Below are 23,184 nucleotides of genomic sequence, written 5' to 3'. Positions count from 1 at the left end.
TTTTGTGTGACCCTGTTTATCATCGTGTCTTTTAATGTAGGCCGCGGGCCCAGATTCATACAGTGCAGGGGGCCGAAGCAGTGTAGACCAAGCACGGGGCTCTGTGACGGTCCAGGAATAAAATGAGTGCTACGTAGGCCAGAGAAACGGACAGACTGGAGGATCTGTAGGCGGTCTTTGATGCTCATAGCTTGCAGCCAGACTTTTGATCAAAACTAGTCAGGAGAGAGTTGAGGTTTTCTTCTTTATCACGAACCTTACATTTTACTCTTGCCTTGCTTTGGTGGTCACTAGGTGGAAAGTTGAGTAAAGTAAACACAGGTGAAACTTCTGGCTAACCTGTGATCTATCCATTGAAGAGCCAAGCTTGCTTGGAATTTGACAGAAATTGTTCTAAGGCAAATGATCTATTTGCCTACTTCCTTAAATAGAGGAAACTGACTATGGTTCCTTTTTTGGGGGGTGTGTTGCCCGATTGACCGGCCCCCCACGTTGTTGAGGTTCTGGTGCCTGGTTGCCCTGGTTCCCCGACTGCTGTTTGCTTGTCTTTCTGTCTCCATACCACCTTTTGAGATTTGAGTCTGCAACGTGTTTGCATGATGGGTTGGGAAATGAGATGAGCAAATGTTTTAGGATTTTCTGTGGAAGAGGAATGAGTAGACTCTCAGGGGGAGCCCATGGCTTCCATTTAGTCCGTGCTTGGGGGAGCTAGCATTTATGTAACCTCTTCTTAGCTTTGATCTGGAAAACGGAAGTTTGGGATGAATCTCAGGATGAGCCAGGAAACAGTTCTCTAGGAGATGTAGGCCGTCAGGGCTGAGTGAATGAGTGTTTTTCTCGATTGCACGGCTAGGAGGAGAAGCCTCCTTGGATGGGTGGTGTTTTGCTGGGCTTCCCCTTCCCCTTCCCCTTCTTCCAGGCACCACCTGAGAGAGGTGGAGACTGGGGCCACCGTACTGTGACGGAGTCTGGAATCCTTTTCCATACAAGTTATTTATATGTTCCCTTGCATCTCTCCCAGCTGATGAGCGGTGAAGCCCTTAGAAGGTTTATAGGTTTGTCTTTCCTGGGGGACCTGCAGGTCTCCAACAGTTAAATTGGAAATAGGGGGCTCAGGGAAGAGACTAGAATGTGTGGGAAGCAGCCACCAAAGAAGAAAAGGCAGAATTCCTGGTGTGGGTGCAGGGGAAGAGGGAGAGCTCTGGGGGTGGGTTTGAGGAGAGGTGGCGGGGGGGGGGGGGAGAGCTGGTTGGAGGGGTCCTGCCAGGGCCCCAGCAGATGCTCAGCAGCCGGTTCGTTGGTCTGTTGGATCATCACGCCCTTTGTTCAAATACTTCCTGAGCATCTTGTGTTCAGTAAGTGGTGGGTCGGGTGTAGGGGTGAGTGGTACAGGCTGGGTCCCTGTCCCAAGGAACCTCGTCACCTAGCTGGGTGGGAGGACTGGAGGGCAGGAACAGAGTGACCAGGGCCAGATGGATAAATGCTGGGTTAACATTACATCTTTCTAATTCTATTTAGAGGGATTAGGAAAGGCTTCCCAGAGGAAGTACGAGGATAAAGGAGGAATTACTTGGAGGAAGAAAGGGTGTTGCAGGTCCTGAGAACCACATGAGTGGAAGTTCAGAGGCCAAAGGGCACAGAGCTCGACCCAGGAACTGTCAGAAGTATAGCATGGCTGGAGAGTTGTGTTCTGGAAGGGAGGTGGGAAGAGATGAGGAGAGGGAAGCTGGCCAGATCATGTGGGCTTTGTTGAACAGTTTGGGTTTTGTCCTCAGGGCACGTGACGAGCTGCTGATGAATTAAGATTGGAAGTAGGGTAGTGTCAGGGTCAGCCTGTAATTTAACGCGATCCTTCTGGCTGAACCTGGCGGATGAGTTGGTGGTGGGGCTGGGTGGGCAGATTCCTTCTCAGGATGATGCAGAAGTCCAGACACAAGATCACGGTCACCAGGATTGAGGTGAAAGAACTGGGTGGAGAAGAACAGGCAGAGATATTTCTTTCTTTCTTTAATTTCATTTTATTTTGAGAGAGAGAACACGCATGTGGGGGAGAAGGGCAGAGGGGGAGAGAGAGAATCCAAGCAGGCTCCACTCAGTGTGGAGCCTGATGCGGGGCTTGATCCCATGAACCGGGGATCATGACCTGAGCCAAAGGATGCTCAACTGACCCAGCCACCCAGGTGCCCCCAGGCAGAGATATTTAGATGGTAGAATTGACACGATGGCTTGAAGGGCTTGATCATTGATGGGTTTGGGGATGAGGGACAAGGCTGCCGAGATACCTCCTCACCCAGGTTTTGAGCACGAACAACTGTGGGATGGTGGTGCGGTTTGCCGAGTTTGGGGAAAGAAAGGGAGAAAGAACAGATGTTTTTGGGTGGAGGGAGTGGGAAGATAAGCTTTCAGTTGGGACGTGTTGGGTTGAGGGATTGTGGGCATCCAAGCAAGAGTAGAGTCTAGAAGGTGCTTGGCCAGATGGATTAAGGCGAGATTAAAGGAGATCTAGGTAAATTCACTGAGCAGCTACTGAACAGGGCCTTGGGTTAGGTGTCAGGAATGGAGACGGGAGCCCTGCCCTCCTCCTATGGTGCTCCCGGTGTGGGGGAGGGGACAGATGTCCAAAAAAAAAAAAAGCATCGTGATTGGCGTTAGAAGTAAGTTCAGGGTTCTGTGCTGTGACAGAAACAAAGCAGTGGTCAGCTGCGTTTGGGCTCGGGGCAGAGAAGGCTTATCAGAGGAGGAGCGCGAGGAGGTGGGTGAGGTGGGCGGCTGCTGAAGTAGACTCGTGCAAGGCGTGGAGCCCGGCACGTGTCGAGCGAATCACAGAAGAAAGTGGTCTCTGGTGACATATGCCCAGAAGTGTGGCTACTCATCTTCTCGGAGCAAAAAATTTGGGGAGGGTTGAGGCTCACTGAGTGCTTAATGCGGTGCGGAATGGGGGGGGGGGTCTCCACGTGTGGGTGGTCAGGTCAGGGCTTTGCCAAAGGCTGCGCCTCCTTGGGGTTTCCCGTAGGCCTGGCGTGGCAGGCACAGAACCCTGCTTTGTTGGTACTGCCAGAGCGGCTCTCTCTCAGGAGCGGATGTGCCCCAGGCACACTCCCCAAGGCCAGAGCAGCGACCAGATGCTGCCTCTGGATTTCTGCCTACTTGGGGTGTGGCCCTCTCTGCGGTGCGTCTGTCCTGGGACCGGCATCAGTATGTTCCTCCCTGAAGGCAGGAGGTCAGGAGGTGAGTTGCTAAGCACAGACCTGGGACAGGTGTCCTTGGGCCTGCCCCGGTGAGATGGATCTAGATGTGCCATCCAGGTGGCCCTGTGACAGGGCAGGGCCCTTGCTTGGATGGGCACTGCTGAGGTCTTTCCTGGCTTCCTCTACCCTTTTGAAAGGTGCGTGCTTTAGCTACTCTTTCCTGTGATCTGTGTCCGTAAGGTAGCTGACATGGAGGTACCCTGCAGGTCAGATGTGGCCAACCGATATGTTTTGTTTGGCCTGTGCAGTGCTTTTAGAAGTTTGACTTAGTTGCTAGTATTTAAAAAAAAATCTAGTTTCATGTAAAAGTCTGGATTTCCAGCTTCTTTGAAAACCTGGAAGGTGTGGTGAGCCTGGGCCTGGGTCTTGCTGGATCGAGGCCGCTTTCGGAGGTGGGCCTGGTGCTCTAGTTTGGCCACAGTCCCCACAGGCCTGCCTCACTCAGCCCCATGCCTTCTGGAACTTGCTTCAAGGTAACTGAAACAAATCAAGGCGATCTAAGTAGAAGTTACATACAACACAACACATCCAATTTCAAGTATGTAGTCAGTGACTTTTTACCTCTTCAATTGATTATATGGTGATTTCAGAGTAGAACCCCTAGAGGGCAGTCTTACTCCTCTATCCAGGATTTGGAGGCATCGCCCTGGTGCTGCCCCGGGACACCCCCCCCCCCCCCACCTGAATGTCTTAGCCTGTTTGGGGCCCTATAACAAAGTACCACAGATTGGGTAGCTTACAAACAACAGAAACTTATTTCTTACAGTTCTGGAGGCTGGAAGACCAGGTGCCCACATGGTCAGGTGACAGCCCTCTTCCAGCCTGCAGACTTCTCACTGCATCCCCACGAGGTGGGGGTCTGAGGCATCTTTCTGGAGCCTCATTTGTAAGACACTGGTCCAATTCCTGAGTTCCACCCGCGTGGCCTGATCTCCAGCCAAAGCCCCACCTCCTAATACCGGCACAGTATAGGAATTTGGGGAGGCCGCGAGCATTCGGACCTCGGCCCCTGTGCCTCGCCAGCTGCTTTTAACTCCTTTTAGCCGACTGACCCTTTACCTTCACCCCGAGAGCCAGGGAAGCTCTCTGACTCTTGTTTCTTTGTTTTTTGTTTTTTTTTAAATGTGTATTTATTTATTTTTTGAGAGAGAGTGTGTAAAAGGGGGAAGGACAGAGAGAGGGAGACAGAGAATCAAAAGCGGGCTCTGTGCTGATAGCAGAGAGCCCGATGTGGGGCCCGAACCCATGAACCGTGAGATCACGACCTGAGCTGAAGTCGATGCTTAACTGACCGAGCCACCCCCCAGGCATCCCGCTCTCGGACTCTTACTAAAACCCTTGCTGTCTTCCTACCATTCACGTTCCTTTCGAGGCTCAGATATGGAAAGGCCCTTCTGAGGGTTTTCTGAGAGAATGCTAATTGTTGGATGTTAAAAAAAAAAAGTAATATAGCAACTGCCCTATGTTGAGTTGTGCTATCTGCCTGGAGGTATGTAGGGCTGTTTCAAATATTTTATCGCTTATCCACATGAGCAGGTGAAAGCCATTTTGTAGCGAGGAAATGTGGACTCAGAGAGGTCGGATAACTTGGCCACGGTCAGGGAAGCATAATGTGGTGGCCCCGAGAAGGTGTTCAGCTGTACCCGAGGGGGACACGGGCTGTGGTCGGCACGGTTTCCTTGGGGACAGGTACCGCCTGGAGTAACTGGCCGGGTGCTGGGTGTGTATTAGATGTGGATGGCACCGAGAGGGGCATTCCAGGTGGAGGGGCAGGTGTGAGTGGAGGTCTGGAGGCACAAAACAGCCTGGCTTCTGGAAAGAGCTGGAAGGGAGGCTGCTGGGCGGTGAGGCAGCAGGCAGCGGCCTCTTGCGAGGGATGAGACCACAGCTGCCAGCGGGGCTTCTCAGCTTCTAGGCCCAAAGAGCTGGGGGCCTCGAATGCTTTGCTCACGAGCTTGGTCTTTATCTTGAACATCAGTGTATTTTAAACTTTGCCCCGAGAGGCCGAGGAGAGAGATTGTCTGTTTTTGCCGGCTCACCGGGACAGTTCTGCTTTATCGGTCGTGTCTGTTCAGGTTTCAGTGCCTGATTTCTTTTGCAGAGAGGATTCTTGGCCAAAAAAACAAACAAACAAAAAAGCCAAAAAAAACCCATGAGCAGTCTGCTGCCGTCGGTGGTGGGGGCTGTCGAAAGTCTGAGCACGGGTGTGGCTTGATCAGACCCTAGTCTGGTGGCTCAGAGGTTGGATCTGCCGGGGCCAGGCTGGAGGTGAGGGCACAGTTAATGTCACACGCGTCTGACCCTTACTCTCCCACCAGCAAAATGCGATTCCATTTCTGTTCAGTCATTGGACATGTCTACTTTGAAGATGTTTGGCCCCATTTCCTGCCTCCTCCTGCTCCACTGAGCTAGGAGAACAGCTTAGAATTAATATTTAAATTTTGTTCGCTTTTAGACTGATTGAGGAGTTGAAGCTGTCTTTGAAGAGCAAAGAAGCTTTAATTCAGTGCCTTAAAGAGGAGAAATCTCAGATGGCATGTCCTGATGAGAGCATGTCATCTGGAGAGCTCCGAGGACTTTCTGCCGCTCCAAGGGGAGAAAAGGAGAGAGACGCTGAGGTGAGGCGATGGGGTGTGAAGGGGGACTTTAATTAGCAGACCAGACTCCTCTGTGGCAGATGGGATGCACATTCGGTCCCCACGGGTCACACGCAGACTGCTTCCAAATATTAGCTCCCCGGCAGCTGAGGAATTAGCAGGCACCTCCTTTGTCAGGGGCCCTGGCTTGTTTTTTCCTTCCAGCCTCATGTTTATATAGGGTTGGCTAACAGAACAGTCCATACTTGCTTGCCTCTGTTTTACTGTGTGTTGATTTCTTGTCGCCCAGAGACTTTATTTCCGTCCTTTGGGTTTTCTTGGGATAAAACTTAGTCCCTGTTTCACCTGTGCGGTTAGAGGCAGTGGGGGGAAGGGGACTCACTTGTGTTGGGCCTGGCGGCCGGCGAAGGGCTTCTGCGTGGAACCTCCTTGAGTCCTTCTGGCCACTCTGTGAGGTCGAGGTCACTGTCCCCTCATGGAATTTAGAAACGGGCTCAGAGGAGTTGTATTTTCCTAGGCGCTAAGAGGTGGGTGGGTAGTGGCAGCCCCCCGAGCCCCCCAGAGGCCATCCCTCCCCTAGGCAGTCTCCAGGGCAAGCTGCGGGAGTGGGGCCGGGCCTGGGGGTGCAGCGGGCCTCGCTGACACCCTCCTGTTTTTGTTGGGCCAGGGATGGCTGCTGCATGTGGTACATTCCCGATATGGGATGTTCAGGAAAAGTCTTGATTTTTTATGGAGCAGAGTCCTCTTTGTTCCTATTACAGCAGTGATTTCTGCAGCCTCACTGGTTAGTTTTCTGCTGGAAAACTAATCAGCCCTCGTCTCCTGCTCCTCTTTTTTTTTTTTTTTTTTTTTTTTTTTTTTGAGGGAGAGAGCGAGAACGAGCAGGGGAGGGGCAGAGAGAGAGGGAGACACAGAATCCAAAGCAGGCTCCAGGCTCTGAGCCGTCAGCCCAGAGCCCGATGTGGGGCTCGGACCCACAAACCGTGAGATCATGATCTGAGCCGAAGTCGGATGCTCAACCGACTGAGCCACCCAGGCGCCCCTGCTGCTCCTCTTTTTAACCCTGGGCCCTTTCTTTAGCTGCCCTTTTCGTTGTCGGCGGCCCCGTGGTTGACTGTCTGTGGGGCTGGCGACCCATCCTTGTGGGTTGCTTGTTTTTCCGTTTCTCTTCACTCGGGTGGGACTCCAGGTGAGACAGAGAGGAATGGGCACTTACTTCCGTGCCTTCCACGGCAGTGTGGAAAAGTCCGGAAATGAGATGCTCGTTCTAATTGTTCTGGGGAAGCTGTTGTATTGGGAGTCCCTTCCAGGTGCCAATTAATGCCTTTTCTTAGGCTGTACAAATGGAGCTCCAGAAGGAGAGACAGCGCTTTGAAGAGAGGATCCAGGTATGTTGATAAAATTTTTAAAAACGTATTGAAGATTTATCCTTGCCTCTTTGCTTTATTCTGAGTGCAGTAGACGGTTGGGCGTGACAGCAGCTGTCACTCCTGGAATGCCGGCGTGTGCCAGTCAGGCTTTTGGTACTTCAGAGAAGGTTTCTCCGTCTTGGCAGTGATTCTGTGAAGTAGGCATTCCCATTGTGCAGATGGGGCACGCGAGGCTCAGCGAGGGGAGGGCCCTGTCCCAAGATCGTGTAGCTTGGAAGAGGTCTCGCGGGGATCCGGACCTGCCAGTGTGGTTCCAAAACCATCGCTCCGGGTCCCCCGCTCACAGCGGCCGGCATTTATAAGGCGCCTGCCAGCTTAGAAAGTGCTCTCCGTCCATTATCTCATTTGATCCTCGCAATAGCCCGGGAGGGAGGCAGCGTGATTATCTTTAGAGATGAACTCAGACCGGAAATGTATATGTTCAGTCTCCATCAAACCAAATTCTCTGCTAGCTTTTGTAGCATTAAGGAATGAAATTAATGATCTGTTATTTCCCCCAAATAACCTGGTACGGTTTCAAAGCCTCTGATGTGACTGCATTCAAATTCCAGAAGGCATTGGAGTCCTTCCCACAGGAGGAGCTGTCATCGTCTTAACTGATCTGATCCCCTTCTTGTCGCCCGGCCCTGTTGCCGTGAGCGCTAACAGCGTAGCTGGGAGCTGCCGCCACTGCGTTCAGCTCTACTTGGGAACATTAATCACAGGGTGACAGGAATAAGATAGAATAACTGCGTTTGAGTGTGCTCTCACAGATATATTTACGGTGCATTTTGGTTGGAACGCATCAACTTAGTGAATCTTTTTCTAATCTAATTTAGGCACTTCAGGAGGACCTGCGAGAGAAGGAAAGAGAGATTGCTACAGAAAAGAAAAATAGTTTAAAGAGGGACAAAGCCATTCAGGGTCTAACCATGGCATTAAAGTCAAAGGAAAAAGAGGTATGTGGTATGTCTGATACACTCACAGTGAGATTTTTCTTTATTAGCTTCTGTGGCTGGCCTGTCGTGTCCCTGCACGTTTAGCTTTGGGGGAAAAGTTTCTAAGAGAGCTGGGATGAGCATAGGAAGTGCGGAAAGGGTCCTTTAGTCCGCTTGAAACTTTTCTGGAGTGTCCGATTTAGTGCTGTCCAATAAACATACTGTGTGAGTCACGTGGGGACATTTGAATTTTCTAGGAGCTACGTTAAAAGAAGTGAAAAGGAACAAGTGAAATTAACTTCGATAATACATCCATCATTTCAGCATGTAATCAATAAAACAGGAGTAGTAATGAGGTATTAACGTCTTTTTGGTCTTAATGGCATCTCTGAAGCCCGTGTGTGCTCGTAGCACGTCTCGTTCCAGACTGACCAGATTTCAAGTGTCCAGCCACACAGGTAGTAGGTGGCCCATGGCCACCCTGTTGGACAATGCCCAGTCGTTTAGGAAGATGGCAAGGTTGAGGTGAAGGACTTGGGAGGCGAGGCCATGACCGTGAACAGTTAGCTCCCTGGGTCGTTGCCTTTGGGATCCAAGGTTGCGGCCAGTGATGGTTCCATGCCATAATATTATTATTCCCTGATTATTGTTAGTATAGCAGTCTGCCGTTTCTCAGTAACTGAGCCAGGCACAGATACAGAGAAGAAAACCCAGCTCTGCTCTCATGTCTGGTGAGGGCGAAAGACAGGGCAAAGGTGTGGTGACTGAGGGCCGTGCGGGGGAGAGGGGGGGCCGTGCAAGTGGAGGGCGGGGGGCCTGGCCCCGATTCGGGTGTGTATGTGGGGAGTGGTGCTTGGAGGAGAAGGCGTCTGAGCCATATCTCGCAGGATGAATAGCAGTTGGGCTGGAAGCGGAGGCAGAGGGGAGAACGTTGGTTAAGGCAGTAGGTTAGGAAAGAGCCTGATGGGGGTTTGTGGAACCAAACGCATTTCGAGGTGGTCAGCGCACCAGGTGCAGGACTGAAGTGAGGCCAAGGAGGGGCTGTGAGGTCGCGTGGGGCCAGCCGGTGGGGGCGCAAGTGGTCGTTTGGGGCTGCAGGCTCCTAAAAGGAGGGGGGTGGCCACGTTTGCACTTTGGCGGGGTCTCAGCCTGTGTCTGGAGGGAGGATTGCGGGAGGGAGAGGATGGAGGCAGGGAGGCCGGTAGCAGAGGCGAGAGCCCAGAAAGACTGAGCTAGAGCAGTGGCCACCGCTAAGTAGGGGCGGAAGGGCAGGGCTTATTCGGGAAATGAGATCAGAAATAGCCAGGAATAATTAGAGAGTAGAGGTGGATCTGGGGAAGTTTGCTGCAGAGATGTAGGACTCGAGACACGGGGCAGTGGAGGATGACTTCCGGGTGTCCGGGTGGCCTGACTGGGGTACGGAGGTGCCACCAATTCAGTGGACAGCAGAGAAAACGGACTGTGATGGCAAGGTGCGTGTGGCGATGGAGGTGACGCGTCTGTTCAGAGAGCGTTGACTTTGAGGAGCTCGTGGACCGTCAGGGTGGCGCGTCCGGGCGGCAGGCAGGCGTGCAGGTCTCAAGCTTGGAGAGAGCTCAGGTGTGAGTTCAGACTCTAAGAGCCGGCCTCCCTGTCCTGGGAGCGTGTGGCAGGCAGAGAACGAGGCTGAGGACGGGGCCACGGGGGACATCGGAGTTTCAGGGACGGGGAGAGCAATGCATGAAGGAGCCAGGAGTGGCCGCAGGAGGGCGGAGCTACCCGGGAAAGCGTAGCGCTGAAGAAGGTAACCGGGGCAGAGTTTGAGGGGTTGCCGGTGTGAGGCGTGGCGGAGCTTTGGCTCCTGGTACCAGCAGTCCTAGTTTATGTCATTGCGTAACGTGGGAGTTCGGGCCCCGCGGGAGTTGGAGACCTTCGGCGTGGAGTGGGACCGGCGGAGGGGCAGTTCTGGGTGCCGGTGAAGTCCGGCGCGTGGCCACGGGAGTCACTGCTGACCGGGGTACAGGAGAAGGTCACTAGAGGATGCGAGATCGTGGGAATGGCCAGGCCAGGTCGTTGGCTGGGTCATCTCTGTGGACGCCGATGAGAGTAGCGCTTCGCCTCAGCCGGGCGTGGTTGTAGCGCCAGAACCCGTCACTTCATTTAGCCCAGCGATGCCAGAGGTGGGTGAGTCGTGGTGTCCTCATTTTCGAGCTGTGGGAGTTGAGTCTCAGAGAGATTAAGCACCTTGCCTGAGGTTATCCAGCTCTTCAGCGGCCAAAGTGGAAGTCGCCCCCTTTCTGACTTCACGTCTTCCCTAACTACGAAGCCCTTGATGAGAAGTTCAGCAGGGAGAGCGCTTGAGTTGGGCGCAGAGAGGAGAGTCCGGGTGCACACTCGGCTGCTGTTGTTCTTACCCAGGTGGGAGACCTTAACGCTGAAATCCAAGAGCTCAGTGCTGCCTTTGCCGAAGCCACAAAGGTGCCCCAGAAAGCAGAGACACAGAAATTGCAGGTGAGTGTTCGCTTTGGTTGAAGCAGCCGTCTGCCCGGTCCTTACTCCTGGGGAGGTCAGCACTTTGCAGCTGAAAGGAACCAGGGAGAACACCCAGTGGCCTTTAGAAATGGAGTTCTCAGTCTAGTCGAAGGGTGTCCTTTGCCAGCTCTGGAGGCCTCTCCGGCCCCCTCCTCAGCATGACAACAGCCACCCCCACAGCGAGGACTGCCGAGGTTACTCGTGCCAGTGGTAGACTGTGCCAGATGTGTGGTTACCTCAACTGACCTTCACAATCTTGCGGGGACGGCCGTCATCATCCCGCCGTATCTGTGGGGTTTTTGAAGCTCAGGGAGGGTATGCAGCTTATTCACTGTCACGCAGTTCGCAAGTGGCAGGGCCGGGATTTAAATGTAGTAATTGCCAATAGTAACAGCAGGGAGTTACTGAACACATACTATGTGCCATGCGCTGTGCTGAGTGCTCTCTCTGGATTAGCTCAAGGGATCTGGACAGCACACCGTGCAGTAGGCACTGTTAATATCCATGTTCAGAGAGTCAAGTACCCTGCATAGGGTCACAGAACTGGGGACTGAGAGAGCTAGGATTTGCCCCAGAGCCAGGCTCACCCCCAAGCCTGTGCTTTTACCGCCGCCCGCCCCCAACCCCCGTCCCCTCACCTGGCTTCTTTAATCCAACCGCTCTCTGCCAGGTATCACTTCCGTATCTTGATGACTTAACCTGCCTTTTCTCCTTTTTTTCTCCCAACATTGCACTCTAACGACTCCTGCAGGCCGCCTCCTTGATGTTCCCTCTTTCTGGCTGATTTTAGTTCTGTGTTTTCCATTTTAATATTTTCTTCCCATGTTTCTAATTTCCCTCTACAGTGTATCCCTGTTACTAATAACGAGTCATTAGAGACCACACTGCCTAGAGCTCTCCCTGCCACCTCTCCCCCCATGTTAGTTTTGGTTATAATGTAGAAGTTAGAAGTCAAATCTAATTTAAGACTGTCTGATCCCTCAGATTCATATCCCACATTCTTATCTTTTGCAGAGTTCTGGTTCACAGGTAAGAATAATTGAGGTAGTTTGGTTTAAATCATGGTGCATGAGAAGCATAGGCATATCTCTGCCTTTGGAGTCTCAGATTTGCCTTCTCCCAACATTTGCTTCATGAGATGGAGCCAAGACTATAGTTTACACTGAGGCCCCCCAACCCCCCAACTTTGGAAAATGACGAGTTTTAAAAGCTGAATTCTTAGGGAAAACCAGTGATATTTCCCACTGCTTGAGGAAAAAAAAAAAAAAAAACTATGTCGGTAGTAGACAAGCAGAGGGACCAGACAGACATCCTTGTAATCATTGTGGTATTTTACTTGTTATGTTGGGCCTTGAAGGAAAGAAAGTCGTCTTATACATTTAAATGGTCCCCAGGTTGGGGTGCCTGAGTGGCTCCGTTGCTTACGCAGTGGACTCTTGATTTCAGCTCAGGTCATGATCTTGCGGTTCGTGAGATCGAGCTCCTCGCCGGGCTCCGTGTGACATTGCGCGGAGCCTGCTTCTGATTCTCTCCCTCCCTTTCTCTCTGCTCCTCCCCTGCTCATGCTCGCTCTGCCTCAAAATAATAAACTTAGTGAAAAAAAAATGAAAAACAAATGTTACCCAGATTTATCACATGCATTTACTAGTTTCATAACTCTCTGTCCTAATCGAAGGACTCTCAGAATGATTTTGGGGGTCTTGTCACTTACGGTGTTGGCCGGGTTTCTTGTCTTGCAAGATACAGACGTCACACAGTGTTGAAAGTGCTCTGATTCTCGGTGCCTGCTTGCTGTTCCTTGCATCCTTACCCATGGAGGGAGTAGGTTTACTGGTTTGGCAGGTTGTCAGGACTTGAACTCAAGTCTGGCTCCAAAATCTGTGTCCTTGCCGCTATTCTGATTGTGTGTGTGTGGGTAAAGGCGCGTAGTATGCTTATGTTGGCTGTTCCGTTATGAGGTCGACGGAGTTTGAATGTTGCACAGACACTTGAAAATGCATTTTCTTTCACATATTGGAGCCTTTTGGGGATGCCGTGTAATTTGAACTACTCATGATTTGCAGCGTGAGTAGAATAGCCCAGGCTCACAGGGTTGGCATTAGGTCCAACGTTGAAACGACAGCAGTGATACTCGAATTCTTGGAGTGGTTGCCACGATGCACAGATGTGGATTCTAATCACGGGTGTGACTCTGGCCAGGTTACAGTGTGGGCTGCGTGGTGCTACCTCCAGGCCCACCAGAAACACATATTTTCACATTTGGAATACAGGTTTCCCCTGCTGCTGAAAAGTAGAGCTTTCCCGTGAAATCTTCGGAAGCCAGCGTGGCATAAAACAAAGAAGCAATTACCAGTAATTTCCATGGAAAAATTTTTGAGCATTCTCAGACACGAAAAACAACCTCTCTTTTTTTAGGCTTTCCTGACATCCAAGGGCACATCTTGCTAACAGATATAAAGGATAGATCAAGATAAAGCACAGGTGCTCACAAGACGCTATTCAGAGCTATGGTGGCCCGACATGGCGCGGTGTAGTTCCCAGGGAAGGAAGGGGCTTGGTGGGGCTGCGCTCACGGCTCTGGGCGCATGCTGCCACTAGGATGGCTCGCTGCAAAACCAACGCCGAATGCCATTTTTATTAAAAATTTTTTTCTTATTGAAGCCTAGTTGATGCGCAATATTAGTTTCAGGTGTAAAACAGAGCGATTCAATGTTGGTACGTATTACGAAGTGATCACAATAAATCTAGTTACCATCTGTCACCACATGTGGTTGTTACAGCATTATTAACTGTATTCTCTGTGCTGTACATTACATCCTTGTGACCCTTTTTATAACTTCAAGTTTGTACCTTTGATTAATCCCATTCTCCTCTTTTGCCCATCCCTCCACCCCTCTCTCTTCTGGCAGCCACCAGATTGCTCTCTGGATCTCTGACTTTGACTTGGTGCCTTTTGTCATAGAAGTGCAAATCGTCTTTGGATTTCTTTTAGTTAGCGGGAACAGGTTCCGTTGTAGGTCTTTTGTAAAAGCAAAGTGGTGTAATGCGAACGTTTGAGAAGTGGGGCCTACCTGTAGCATTATTTTCCCTCCCTGCCCCGCTTAGCTAGAAAAGTAAAATTGCATATTGTAAAATACTTAAAAGAGTGGAAAGAGGTTAATAGATGTCACCAGTAAACTCATGTCCAAAGATGTTCAGTACTAATACCTTGACTCTTTCAATGTGTATTTATACATATATACATACATACAACCTTTGAAAAAGCAGACAGGATGATAATACATATTTTGTTTTAGAATCTTTTTTCATTTAATATTCCTATCATTTGTATATATTTTTATATATTATCATATATTTGTGTGTATATGTATATAAATCATTGTTGACTTATGTACAGTAGATTTCTCTATACTCTATCTGGTTCTCCCAAAGGTGACGTCTTCCATAACTTTAGTAACAGTATCGAAGCCAGGACACTGACATTGGTGCAACGTATGGACCTTGTTCAGATGTCAGCAGTTTGACATGCACTCGTGTGTTTATTCCTATGCTTTTAAAACTACCTTTTTAAACAGTTGCGTGTAGTCTGCTGTACGTATGCACCGTATTATTTTTACTGGGGCGAACGTGGGGTAGGACGTGAATTTGAACCTTGTCTCTGTTCTTCACTACGTCCGTAGCCTCGGGTGAGATATTTGAGCTCTACCAGCCTGCTTACCCATCGTAAAATCCGGATAATCACACTTAGGTCACATAATCCTTACAAGGATTACACAAGAAAGTGTATCTGGGCGCAAGTAGTAACTCAGTAAACGTTAATGCATCCTTAAGGTGGGTGGTATAATCTTCTGGCACAAAAATATGGTAGTGACTTTGGTCAGTTCTTCAAATTCCGCTAATGGTATTCTGCAAATAGCTTTTCATTTGGAGGAAATTCTCCATATTATCTCTTGATTGGGAATGAAATACAGTGGAGTAGGTGCTGGCAGAGGGGAAACTGGATGTATTTATCTTGCACTCACGGAAGCAATACTTTATCGTATTTAACCCTCACAACAACCCTGTGAAATCGAGATTTCACAGATGAGGAAACTGAACTTCAGGAAACTTCTTCCAAGTCATAGAGCTAGAACTGGTCTTTGAACTCTGGGCTCTGCGACTGTCTCTTTATTAAACTCATCATGTTTCTGCCGGGTGGGGAAGTGTGATTTGTCTAATATGATACTTGGCCTCTAGTTTCTGACTATGTCTGTCTCATTGTGCCAAATGTTTGCCACCTGCGTTAAGCACTTGACTGATGGCATTGAATTCAGAAAGCAGGGTGTCATGCAGAAAAAGCTAAAAAAAACCTCTTCAATAGTGTCTCAAAGGGCCATTTAAGCAAAATTGAACATGAAAAGTATCTTTATTATGGGAGTATGGATTTGAATTTTTTAAAGAGGCTCTGTTACCATTTGGACACAGAATGTCCATCACTCTATAATAACTATTAATCTTTTTTTTTTTTTTTTGAGAGAGAGAGCAAGAGAGCATTACTGGTGGGGGGAGAGGGAGGGAGGGAGGGAGGGAGAGAGAGAAAGAGAGAGAGAGAATCTTAAGCAGGTTCCACACTCAACAAGGAGCCTGACGCAGGGCTCAATCCCATTACCCTGAGATCATGACCTGAGCCAAAATCAAGAGTTGGACACTCAACCAACTGAGCCAGCCAGGTGCCCCTATAATAACTGTTATTTTAATCATCAACATTGCTGGCCTGTGTTTAACAAGCTTCTAATTAGCATTCCTGTCTCTAACCTTCCCCTCCTTGAATTCAGTCTTCTTGTTTTAATTCTTGCTAGTTTATCGGTATTAATTAGAATCTGCACTGGAATGGGCAGGGCAGTATAGTGCTGTGGAAAGAACACAGACCTAGGAATCATTTGAATCCCAGATGGAATCATTTTATGGTCTGACGACAGGTCTGATAACAGTTCTGAGCCTGAGTTACTTAGATGGGGACATTACTTAATATGTACTTTGTAGGGTTGATATGAGAAATAGAGTATGATGTGTTCAAAAGTGCCTGGATTAGCTCCTCACGTGTAATCAGTGCTTAATAAAAGGTAACTGAAGATTGTTCACTTTGAATGTTTTTCCCATCATTATTTATCTTCTTTTGTTTTTTGTATTTATTTAAATACGCATTATTCCCAATACTTTTTTTTTCTTTAAAGTTTATTTATTTTTGACAGGGAGAGAGAGAGAGAGAGAGAGCACAAGTGGGGGAAGGGCAGAGAGAGGGAGACACAGAATCTGAAGCAGGCTCCAGGCTCCAAGCTGTCAGCACACAGCCCGACGTGGGGCTCCAACCCACGGACCGTGAGATCATGACCTGAGCTGAAGTCAGACGCTCAGCTGACTGAGCCACCCAGATGCCCCCCCCCCCATACTTTCTTTTAAAGTTTATTTATTTTGAGAGAGACAGAGACAGCACAAGTTGGGGAGGGGCAGAGAGAGAAGGAGAGAGAGAGAATACCAAGCATCCTCCGCACTGCCAATGCAGAGCCCGACTCGGAGCTTGAACTCATGAAATGGTGAGATCGTGACCTGAGCTGAAATCAAGAGTTGGATGCTTAACTGACTGAGCCACCCAGGCATCCCCCGCTAATACTTTTTTTTGGGGGGGTGGGGTGTCTTGTGACCTAGGTTTCCCACTCTTTTTAAAAATTTTAACTTTAAAGGAAAGTGAAATAGAACCTCTATAAAACCCACTTTGAAATGTGAATGGGGCTCCCCCTCAGTCTCTGTTGCCGGGTCCTGAATAGCAGTGGGGAAGCATTGGAGCAGATGGTTAGGCCGTGGGGGCCCAGGACCAGCAGAGCCCCGCCTCTCCCTGATGAACTGTGGTTGCAGCCCACCCACCTCTCCTAACAACTAGGGCTTAACTAGCAGTGTTTCCTGGGAAGGCCAAGAAGCTGGGGCCAGTACCTTTACTCCACAGTCTGCGTTGTGGCCTTGACAGCCCTTGACAGCTCGTCATCGTGAGCCCTAGTCTAATCTAAAGAGCAGATTAAAAAAACTAAAAGTTTATGGGGCGCCTGGGTGGCTCAATCGGTTAAGTGTCTGACTTTGGCTCAGGTCATGATCTTATGGTTCGTGAGTTCGAGCCCCACATCGGGCTCTGTGCTGACAGCTCAGAGCCTGGAGCCTGCTTGGGATTCTGTGTCTCCCTCTCTCTCTGCCCCTCCCCCACTTTCTCTCTCTTTCTCTCTCTCTCTCTCTCTCTCTCTCTCAAAAATAAATAAACAGTAAAAAAAATAAAAATCCTGAAAGTTTATTTTCTCCTGATTGTAAGTATTACATATGCTTCAAATTTTCCTTCAGGAGACCAGAAAGAAGGGAAAAAAAGAAAAAAAAAAAAAAAGGAATCAGGAAATCCCCCAGCCACTATTAACATTTTGATGTTTTTCTTTTTCTGCTTTCTCCTCGGCATAGATTTTATTTTTTAAAGGACTCACAATGTAATCTTCTGTTTTTTTTATATAACATTACGGCTTGGAATATTCCTATGTTATCAGTTTAGGTTCTTATTTTTTTTCCTGTTAAAGTAAGTCTGTGATGGATGACTTTGGGCATAAGGCTTTTCCTTACACTATATTTTGGACTCTTCCTGTGAGATTGAGTCCTGGGAATGGAATCATCGGGACGAGTGTGAACATGTTTATCCTGTACACACACACTTGTTATCTATAGTATGTCCATAGGGAGTCACATCAGTTTACATTCCTGCCAGTGTATTTCTTGGCTGCTGGATGCTCGGTCAGTTCTTGAAAAGTTAATATTAATTGTGTTGCTTCATAGTAAGTTTGCCAGCATTGGATATTCTCATTAAAACAGTCTTGTTAAATGAAACCTTGTTTTCATTTGCTCTGTTTGATTATTGGTGAGTTACAGTATTTTTTCAAATGCTTGATAATCCCATATGTATTTTCTTTCTTTTTTTAAAAAAAAAAAATTTTTTTTTAACGTTTATTTATTTTTGAGACCGAGAGAGACAGAGAGCATGATCGGGGGAGGGGCAGAGAGAGAGGGAGATACAGAATCGGAAGCAGGCTCCAGGCTCTGAGCCATCAGCCCAGAGCCCGACGCGGGGCTCGAACTCATGGACCGCGAGATCGTGACCTGAGCCGAAGTCGGACGCTTAACCGACTGAGCCACCCAGGCGCCCCCCCCCTTTTTTTTTTAAATGTTCATTTAAATTTTGAAAGACAGCGACCTCAAGCAGGGGAGGGGCAGAGAGAGAGGGAGGCAGAGGACCTGTAAGAGGCTCCGCACGGACGGCAGAGAGCCCGACGCGGGGCTCGAACTCACAAACCGTGTGATCATGACCTGAGCCCAGAGCTGGACGCTCAACCGACTGAGCCACCCAGGCCCCCTATTTTCTTTTCTACTAACCTGTGTATTAATGAAGTAAGGATGTTCTCGACACAAGTAGCCCTTGCACTCTGCTGAACTTACAGCTCCTTGAGGTGGCCACTGGACTGCCATGCTGACCACTTCTCTTTCTCCAGATGACTTTGGGTTTGAGCTGGGCTCAGCTCCATGAGCATTGCCGGCTTGAATCTGTCTCTGCTTGTCACGTGGCACTCTTCATTTTCTACCTTGTAAAAACAAGTCGATGAAGTTGTTTTTCTTTCTTTAAACCATTGTAACAGGAACATTCTCAGTAACCTCAGAACGTTTGAAAGAAGCGAAGGAAAGAAATCAGCTCTATGTACCCACCCAGATCCAGCTTTTGTTAACATTCTGTGCTTTTCCTTGCAGTCTTTTAAAAAAACCACAGCACTTTTACCCGGTTGTAGCCTTTCCCCTCTTAACATCAGCATCGTAACATAATCATTACTCTGTGTTATTTCAAAATCTTCATGTTAGTTGTGCTTTGCGTCCTGGAGGTTATGTCCATCTTTTTCTTTTCCTTCCTCAACTCCTCTCCCCCCACCCCAAGGCAGTCTGTTTAGTGCGTTCCAGAAACCCGCTCGTCTCCCCTCTCTCCCTCCTCTTGTAGGGGTCTGAGGATTGTGAGCCTGCTCTGCTAGACAAGGCCACCCTTTTGGTGCAGCTGCGCTCAGAAAACCTCAACAAGAGCACGGAGAACCACCGACTGCGTAGGAGCGTGAGGAAGGTGACCCAGGAGCTGAGCCGCCTGCAGCAGGAGAGAGAGAGACTGGAGAAGGACTTGGAGGAGGCCCATCGCGAGAGGAGCAGAGGGGACCGCACCATCCACGTGAGCGGCAGCGGCGTGGGCGGGCCGGGCTCTTTGGCAGTTGCTGGTTTCAGGGAGATCTTCTTTGTGGAAGACGTAGAAAAGTCTGAAAAACATAAAGAAGAAAATGTTTCACTCCTCATCTCATCACCTAGAAAGTCTGCCTCTCTGTCTCTCTCTCTCTGTCTCTCTCTCTCTCTCTCACACACACACACACACACACACACACACACACACTCACTCACTTGCTCACTCAGTCATAGTCACATGCACACATGATTGGCATCAGGCTGAAAATGCAGTTTTGTATTTTGCTTTTTTCGGTGTTCTCTTTTTGGTGTGTTGCCATGTTATGAGTGCTCTTCAGAAACATGTTTTTGTTTGTTTTTCGGTACGAGGATAATATTTCATCACTTGGATGTGCTGCAGTTTATTTACTCCCTTATGTAGGACATTTAGGTTGTTACACAATTTTTTTTCTTTTTTTTTTTTTTTGCCTTATAACATGCAGTAGCAAACATCCTTGTATCTAAAGACTTTTCCATTGATTAGTTCCTGATAGAGGCATAATTATTAGGTCAAAGAGTATGAATATTTTTACCATCATTTTATAGATACATGCAACTTTTTTCCCAGAATGATTATGTCCGATTTCTGTGTGTTAGAGTGATCCTTTTTTAAAGACTATGTATTTATTCAGCACTGGATGCTAGCATTTAAAAATTCTCTCGGGGGGCACTTGGATGGCTCAGTCGGTTAAGTGGCTGACTTTGGCTCAGGTCGTGATCTCACGGTTCACGAGTTTGAGCCCCGCGTTGGGCTCTGTGCTGACAGCTCAGAGCCTGGAGTCTGCTTCGGATTCTGTGTTTCCCTCTCTCTACCCCTTCCCTGCTCACGCTCTGTCTCTTTTTCAAAAAAATAAACATTAAAAAACATTAAAAATAAATAAAAATTTAAAATAAAAAATTCTGAATTTGGCAGGCATAAAGTAGTTTATCTTTGAAAATTTCTATTATATGTTTTTTAAAGTTTATTTTTGAGAGAGAGAGAGCAAGCGGGGGAGGGGCAGAGAGAGAGAGAGAGAGAGAGAGAGAGAGAGAATCCAAAGCAGGCTCTGGCTGTCAGCACAGAGCCCGATGCAGGGCTTGAACCCACGAACTGTGAGATCATGACGTGAGTCGAGATCAAGAGTCAGACGCTTAACCGACTGAGCCACCCAGGTGCCCGAAAATTTGTTACATTTCAACTTAAGTATTCAGCGTGTTGAGAGTCACATCCAGATGCATCGCCTGGGTGCAGTTGGGTGGGATGGGGTCTGAGTCTGAGTGATCATTGACACTCTGGTCAAATGAATAACCTGCACAGGAACCCCGGGCAGGCACAGGACCTCGGGTGGGCAGTCGTTAGAGTAGTGGTCTCACAGGGGAGCCCACAGGTGCTACAGTTGAGTTCTCCAGTGGCTGCTGTGGGCACGGACGTCCGGATCCCCTGCTTTGAAATCCTAACGTGAACACTGACAAGAGAATTGAAATACGAATGTTTGTGTATTTTAACACAAATATTAATGAACATCAAGGGAACAGTAATGGAAATTTAGAAAAAGAAAACGTCACCTACAGTTCCACCAGCCTGACACAGTAACTTTTTGGTTTTCAGTGTCACCCTTCAGACCTTGGTGCAGCTGGGCGCCGCTCTGGGTCCTTTGATCCCTTACTTTATCACGGGCATCTTCCCATACTGTGTGGGGCCCAGAGTGACCGTGTGGAATGATGCATACTCTTCACTGAACAGATTTCACATGCTTTACATAATCATTTCCTGTTCTGTCGCCGTGTTGGTTGTTTAAATGATGCCACGATAACCGTCTTTGGGCGTAAAGGTGTTTTCCCTTAAAATTCCTAGGATTTGAGTGAGTTTACTAGGTCAGATGCTACAAACATTTTATGCTAGTTAATCATGTTGCCAAATCGTTTGTCCAAAGGGCTGGCCCAGTTTATGCTGCCACCGGCGACCTTGGAGTATACCAGTTTACTGCATGTTGTTAAAAGAAGCGTTTCCCACGTGTTCTTGAACACCAGATGTCCCTGTTTTAGATGTTGATGGAAATATAAGCCATGGTCTCTGAAAGTTTCATCCTTTCCAAAGGGAGATGGAAATGTTATCTGTGATAAAATGCAAAATAGCTTAAAATCCAGAGCTCATTAATGCAGCTCAGGGAGTCGGTGCAGAAGATCCCCGTGGGATGGAGTAGTTGGGAAACTTCTAGGAGGAGGTGACATGAGTTGAACGAGAAGTAGGGTTTGAGTTGTGTGCGGTAAGGCAAAGACTGGCCAGATAGAGGTGCGGTTTTCATGGTTCTTACTCCTTCACTGGATAACTTCCACTTAAAGTAGCTCAGCCCCTCCACCCCTCACTGTCATTATAAAAGGTTCATTCAGTAGAATTTGGATTGGGGACATGCATACACATACACACATCTCTCTATAAAATAAGTAATTTTTTTTTTTAACGTTTATTTATTTTTGAGACAGAGAGAGACAGAGCATGAACGGGGGAGGGGCAGAGAGAGAGGGAGACACAGAATCCGAAACAGGCTCCAGGCTCTGAGCTGTTAGCACAGAGCCCGACGCGGGGCTCGAACTCACGGACCGTGAGATCGTGACCTGAGGTGAAGTCGGACGCTTAACCAACTGAGCCACCCAGGCGCCTCAAAATAAGTAATTTTTTAATCTCATAACCCACTCTTGGTAAACATTTGAAAGGGCTGTGTGATATTACATCAGGTGGAGATGCTGTAATTTATTCACCTGTCCCTCGGCCGTCAGACCTTGGTGGTTCCGTAAAGCACTTACTCAGGTACACCTTGGTGCTTCTGAAAGAATTTTGGGCTGCTGTTGGTAAGCAGATGTATTCCTGTGTAGCACCTGCACATCTGTGTGAGGAGGCGGGGAGTGTTAGGTGATGAAAGGAAGGGGAGGGGGACAGTGAGAGGAGGGATTGGGGTTGAGCATCCTGGGGGTGGGAGGGGTTTTTCTGCCGTGACTGAAATCCAGCTTGAGCTGACTTAGGCAAAAAGAGGAAATTCTTGCCTTGTGTAATAACTAAAGTGCTGGAGGGACAGAGACCCTGGCACACTGTGGGGACCGGATCTTGGTCCCTGAGAGCCGGCCTCTTCCTCTCACGTCTGCATCCTCCAGTTCCAGGTGGTTGGACCATCATTGCCCTCCTGCTGGGGTCACATAGTCCCGGTTTATTACATAAGAGGGAGGAGGACTCTCCCACTCCGTTGCCCCCGCTGTCTCCCTGTCAGGATGGCCGGAGGGGTGAGGTATGGAGAGGCCCAGACCAGCGTGGGTCACGTGCCCGCTCTTTGTCGGCAGTGTGTACGTGTGCATGCGCGTGTGCGTGTGAGTCCCGCCACGGACGGCCTCCTCAGAGGCACGTGCTTGGGAGGGCTGGGCAGTTACCCAGAGAAGAGGGCTGCTTTGCTTCAGACCTGAACAACCACAGTGCACGCTAAACGCTTACCTCAGGCGAACGTGGCCGTGACCCCGAGCTCTCCAGCATCTCGCCTTGACTCCTTTCCTGCATCAGGTCATATGTGTGTCTCCGGCGAGGTGATGTGGCCACGGATTCTTTCCTTTTGTGCATGTATTGCGTCACAGTGGTATCTCTGCTTACCTTCTGGTTACGGCCGAAGAATTCGGCCGTGTCCGTCTCCTGTGAACGTTTTACACTGGACGTCAGGGCGCTGGCCTGTTGAGAGTCCGGGGAGCATGAAGGGGGTGTTCCATGCAGACGTAGAGCAGGACCTGCCGGCCCGGCGTGTCTTGTCTGCTTGTTCTCTAACAGGCTCTTTAATGAACTAGATTCACTCACCAGCTGCTCCTGCTGTTGCTTCCGGATTGAAACAAACCAACAAATAAGCAGACCTTGTAGGGGCCTCTGTTTCTGCAAAGGAGAGGAATCCATCCGTGCGTTCAGCCACATTGGACACTGTGCAGACCCTCGGCTGGGCGGGGGGACACTTCCACGACAGTGGTATGAACAAAGTCCCGCGGGAGCACAGGGCAGGGAAGCGGCTCGCAGGATCAGAGAAGGCTCTTGGGGAAAGCGACTTGTGAACCGGTTCTGAAGTTGGAGTTAAACAAAGGTTAATAATAGATAGGCAAGGGAGGGTTTTGTAGAGAGGGCCGAGGCACAGGGGTATGAAAGCGGATGGTGTATTTGGGGACACAA

The 23,184-nt window shown here is 49.1% G+C and overlaps 1 protein-coding gene across 1 annotated transcript in view; it reads left to right on the top strand.

The window, feature by feature from the left end:
- The window catches only part of CDK5RAP2 (CDK5 regulatory subunit associated protein 2), a 169,608-nt gene that overhangs the window by 40,457 nt on the left and 105,967 nt on the right, over window positions 1-23,184 (top strand). The window contains exons 8-12 of the mRNA XM_042965100.1: window positions 5,704-5,866; window positions 7,180-7,233; window positions 8,094-8,213; window positions 10,590-10,682; window positions 18,748-18,966. Coding sequence (XP_042821034.1) covers window positions 5,704-5,866; window positions 7,180-7,233; window positions 8,094-8,213; window positions 10,590-10,682; window positions 18,748-18,966 — 649 coding nt within the window. The remainder of the gene's footprint in view (window positions 1-5,703; window positions 5,867-7,179; window positions 7,234-8,093; window positions 8,214-10,589; window positions 10,683-18,747; window positions 18,967-23,184) is intronic.

The sequence above is a fragment of the Panthera tigris genome, chromosome D4 (assembly GCF_018350195.1).
Source record: "Panthera tigris isolate Pti1 chromosome D4, P.tigris_Pti1_mat1.1, whole genome shotgun sequence".
NCBI lineage: Eukaryota > Metazoa > Chordata > Mammalia > Carnivora > Felidae > Panthera > Panthera tigris.
This window is presented reverse-complemented; position numbering and strand designations above follow the sequence as displayed.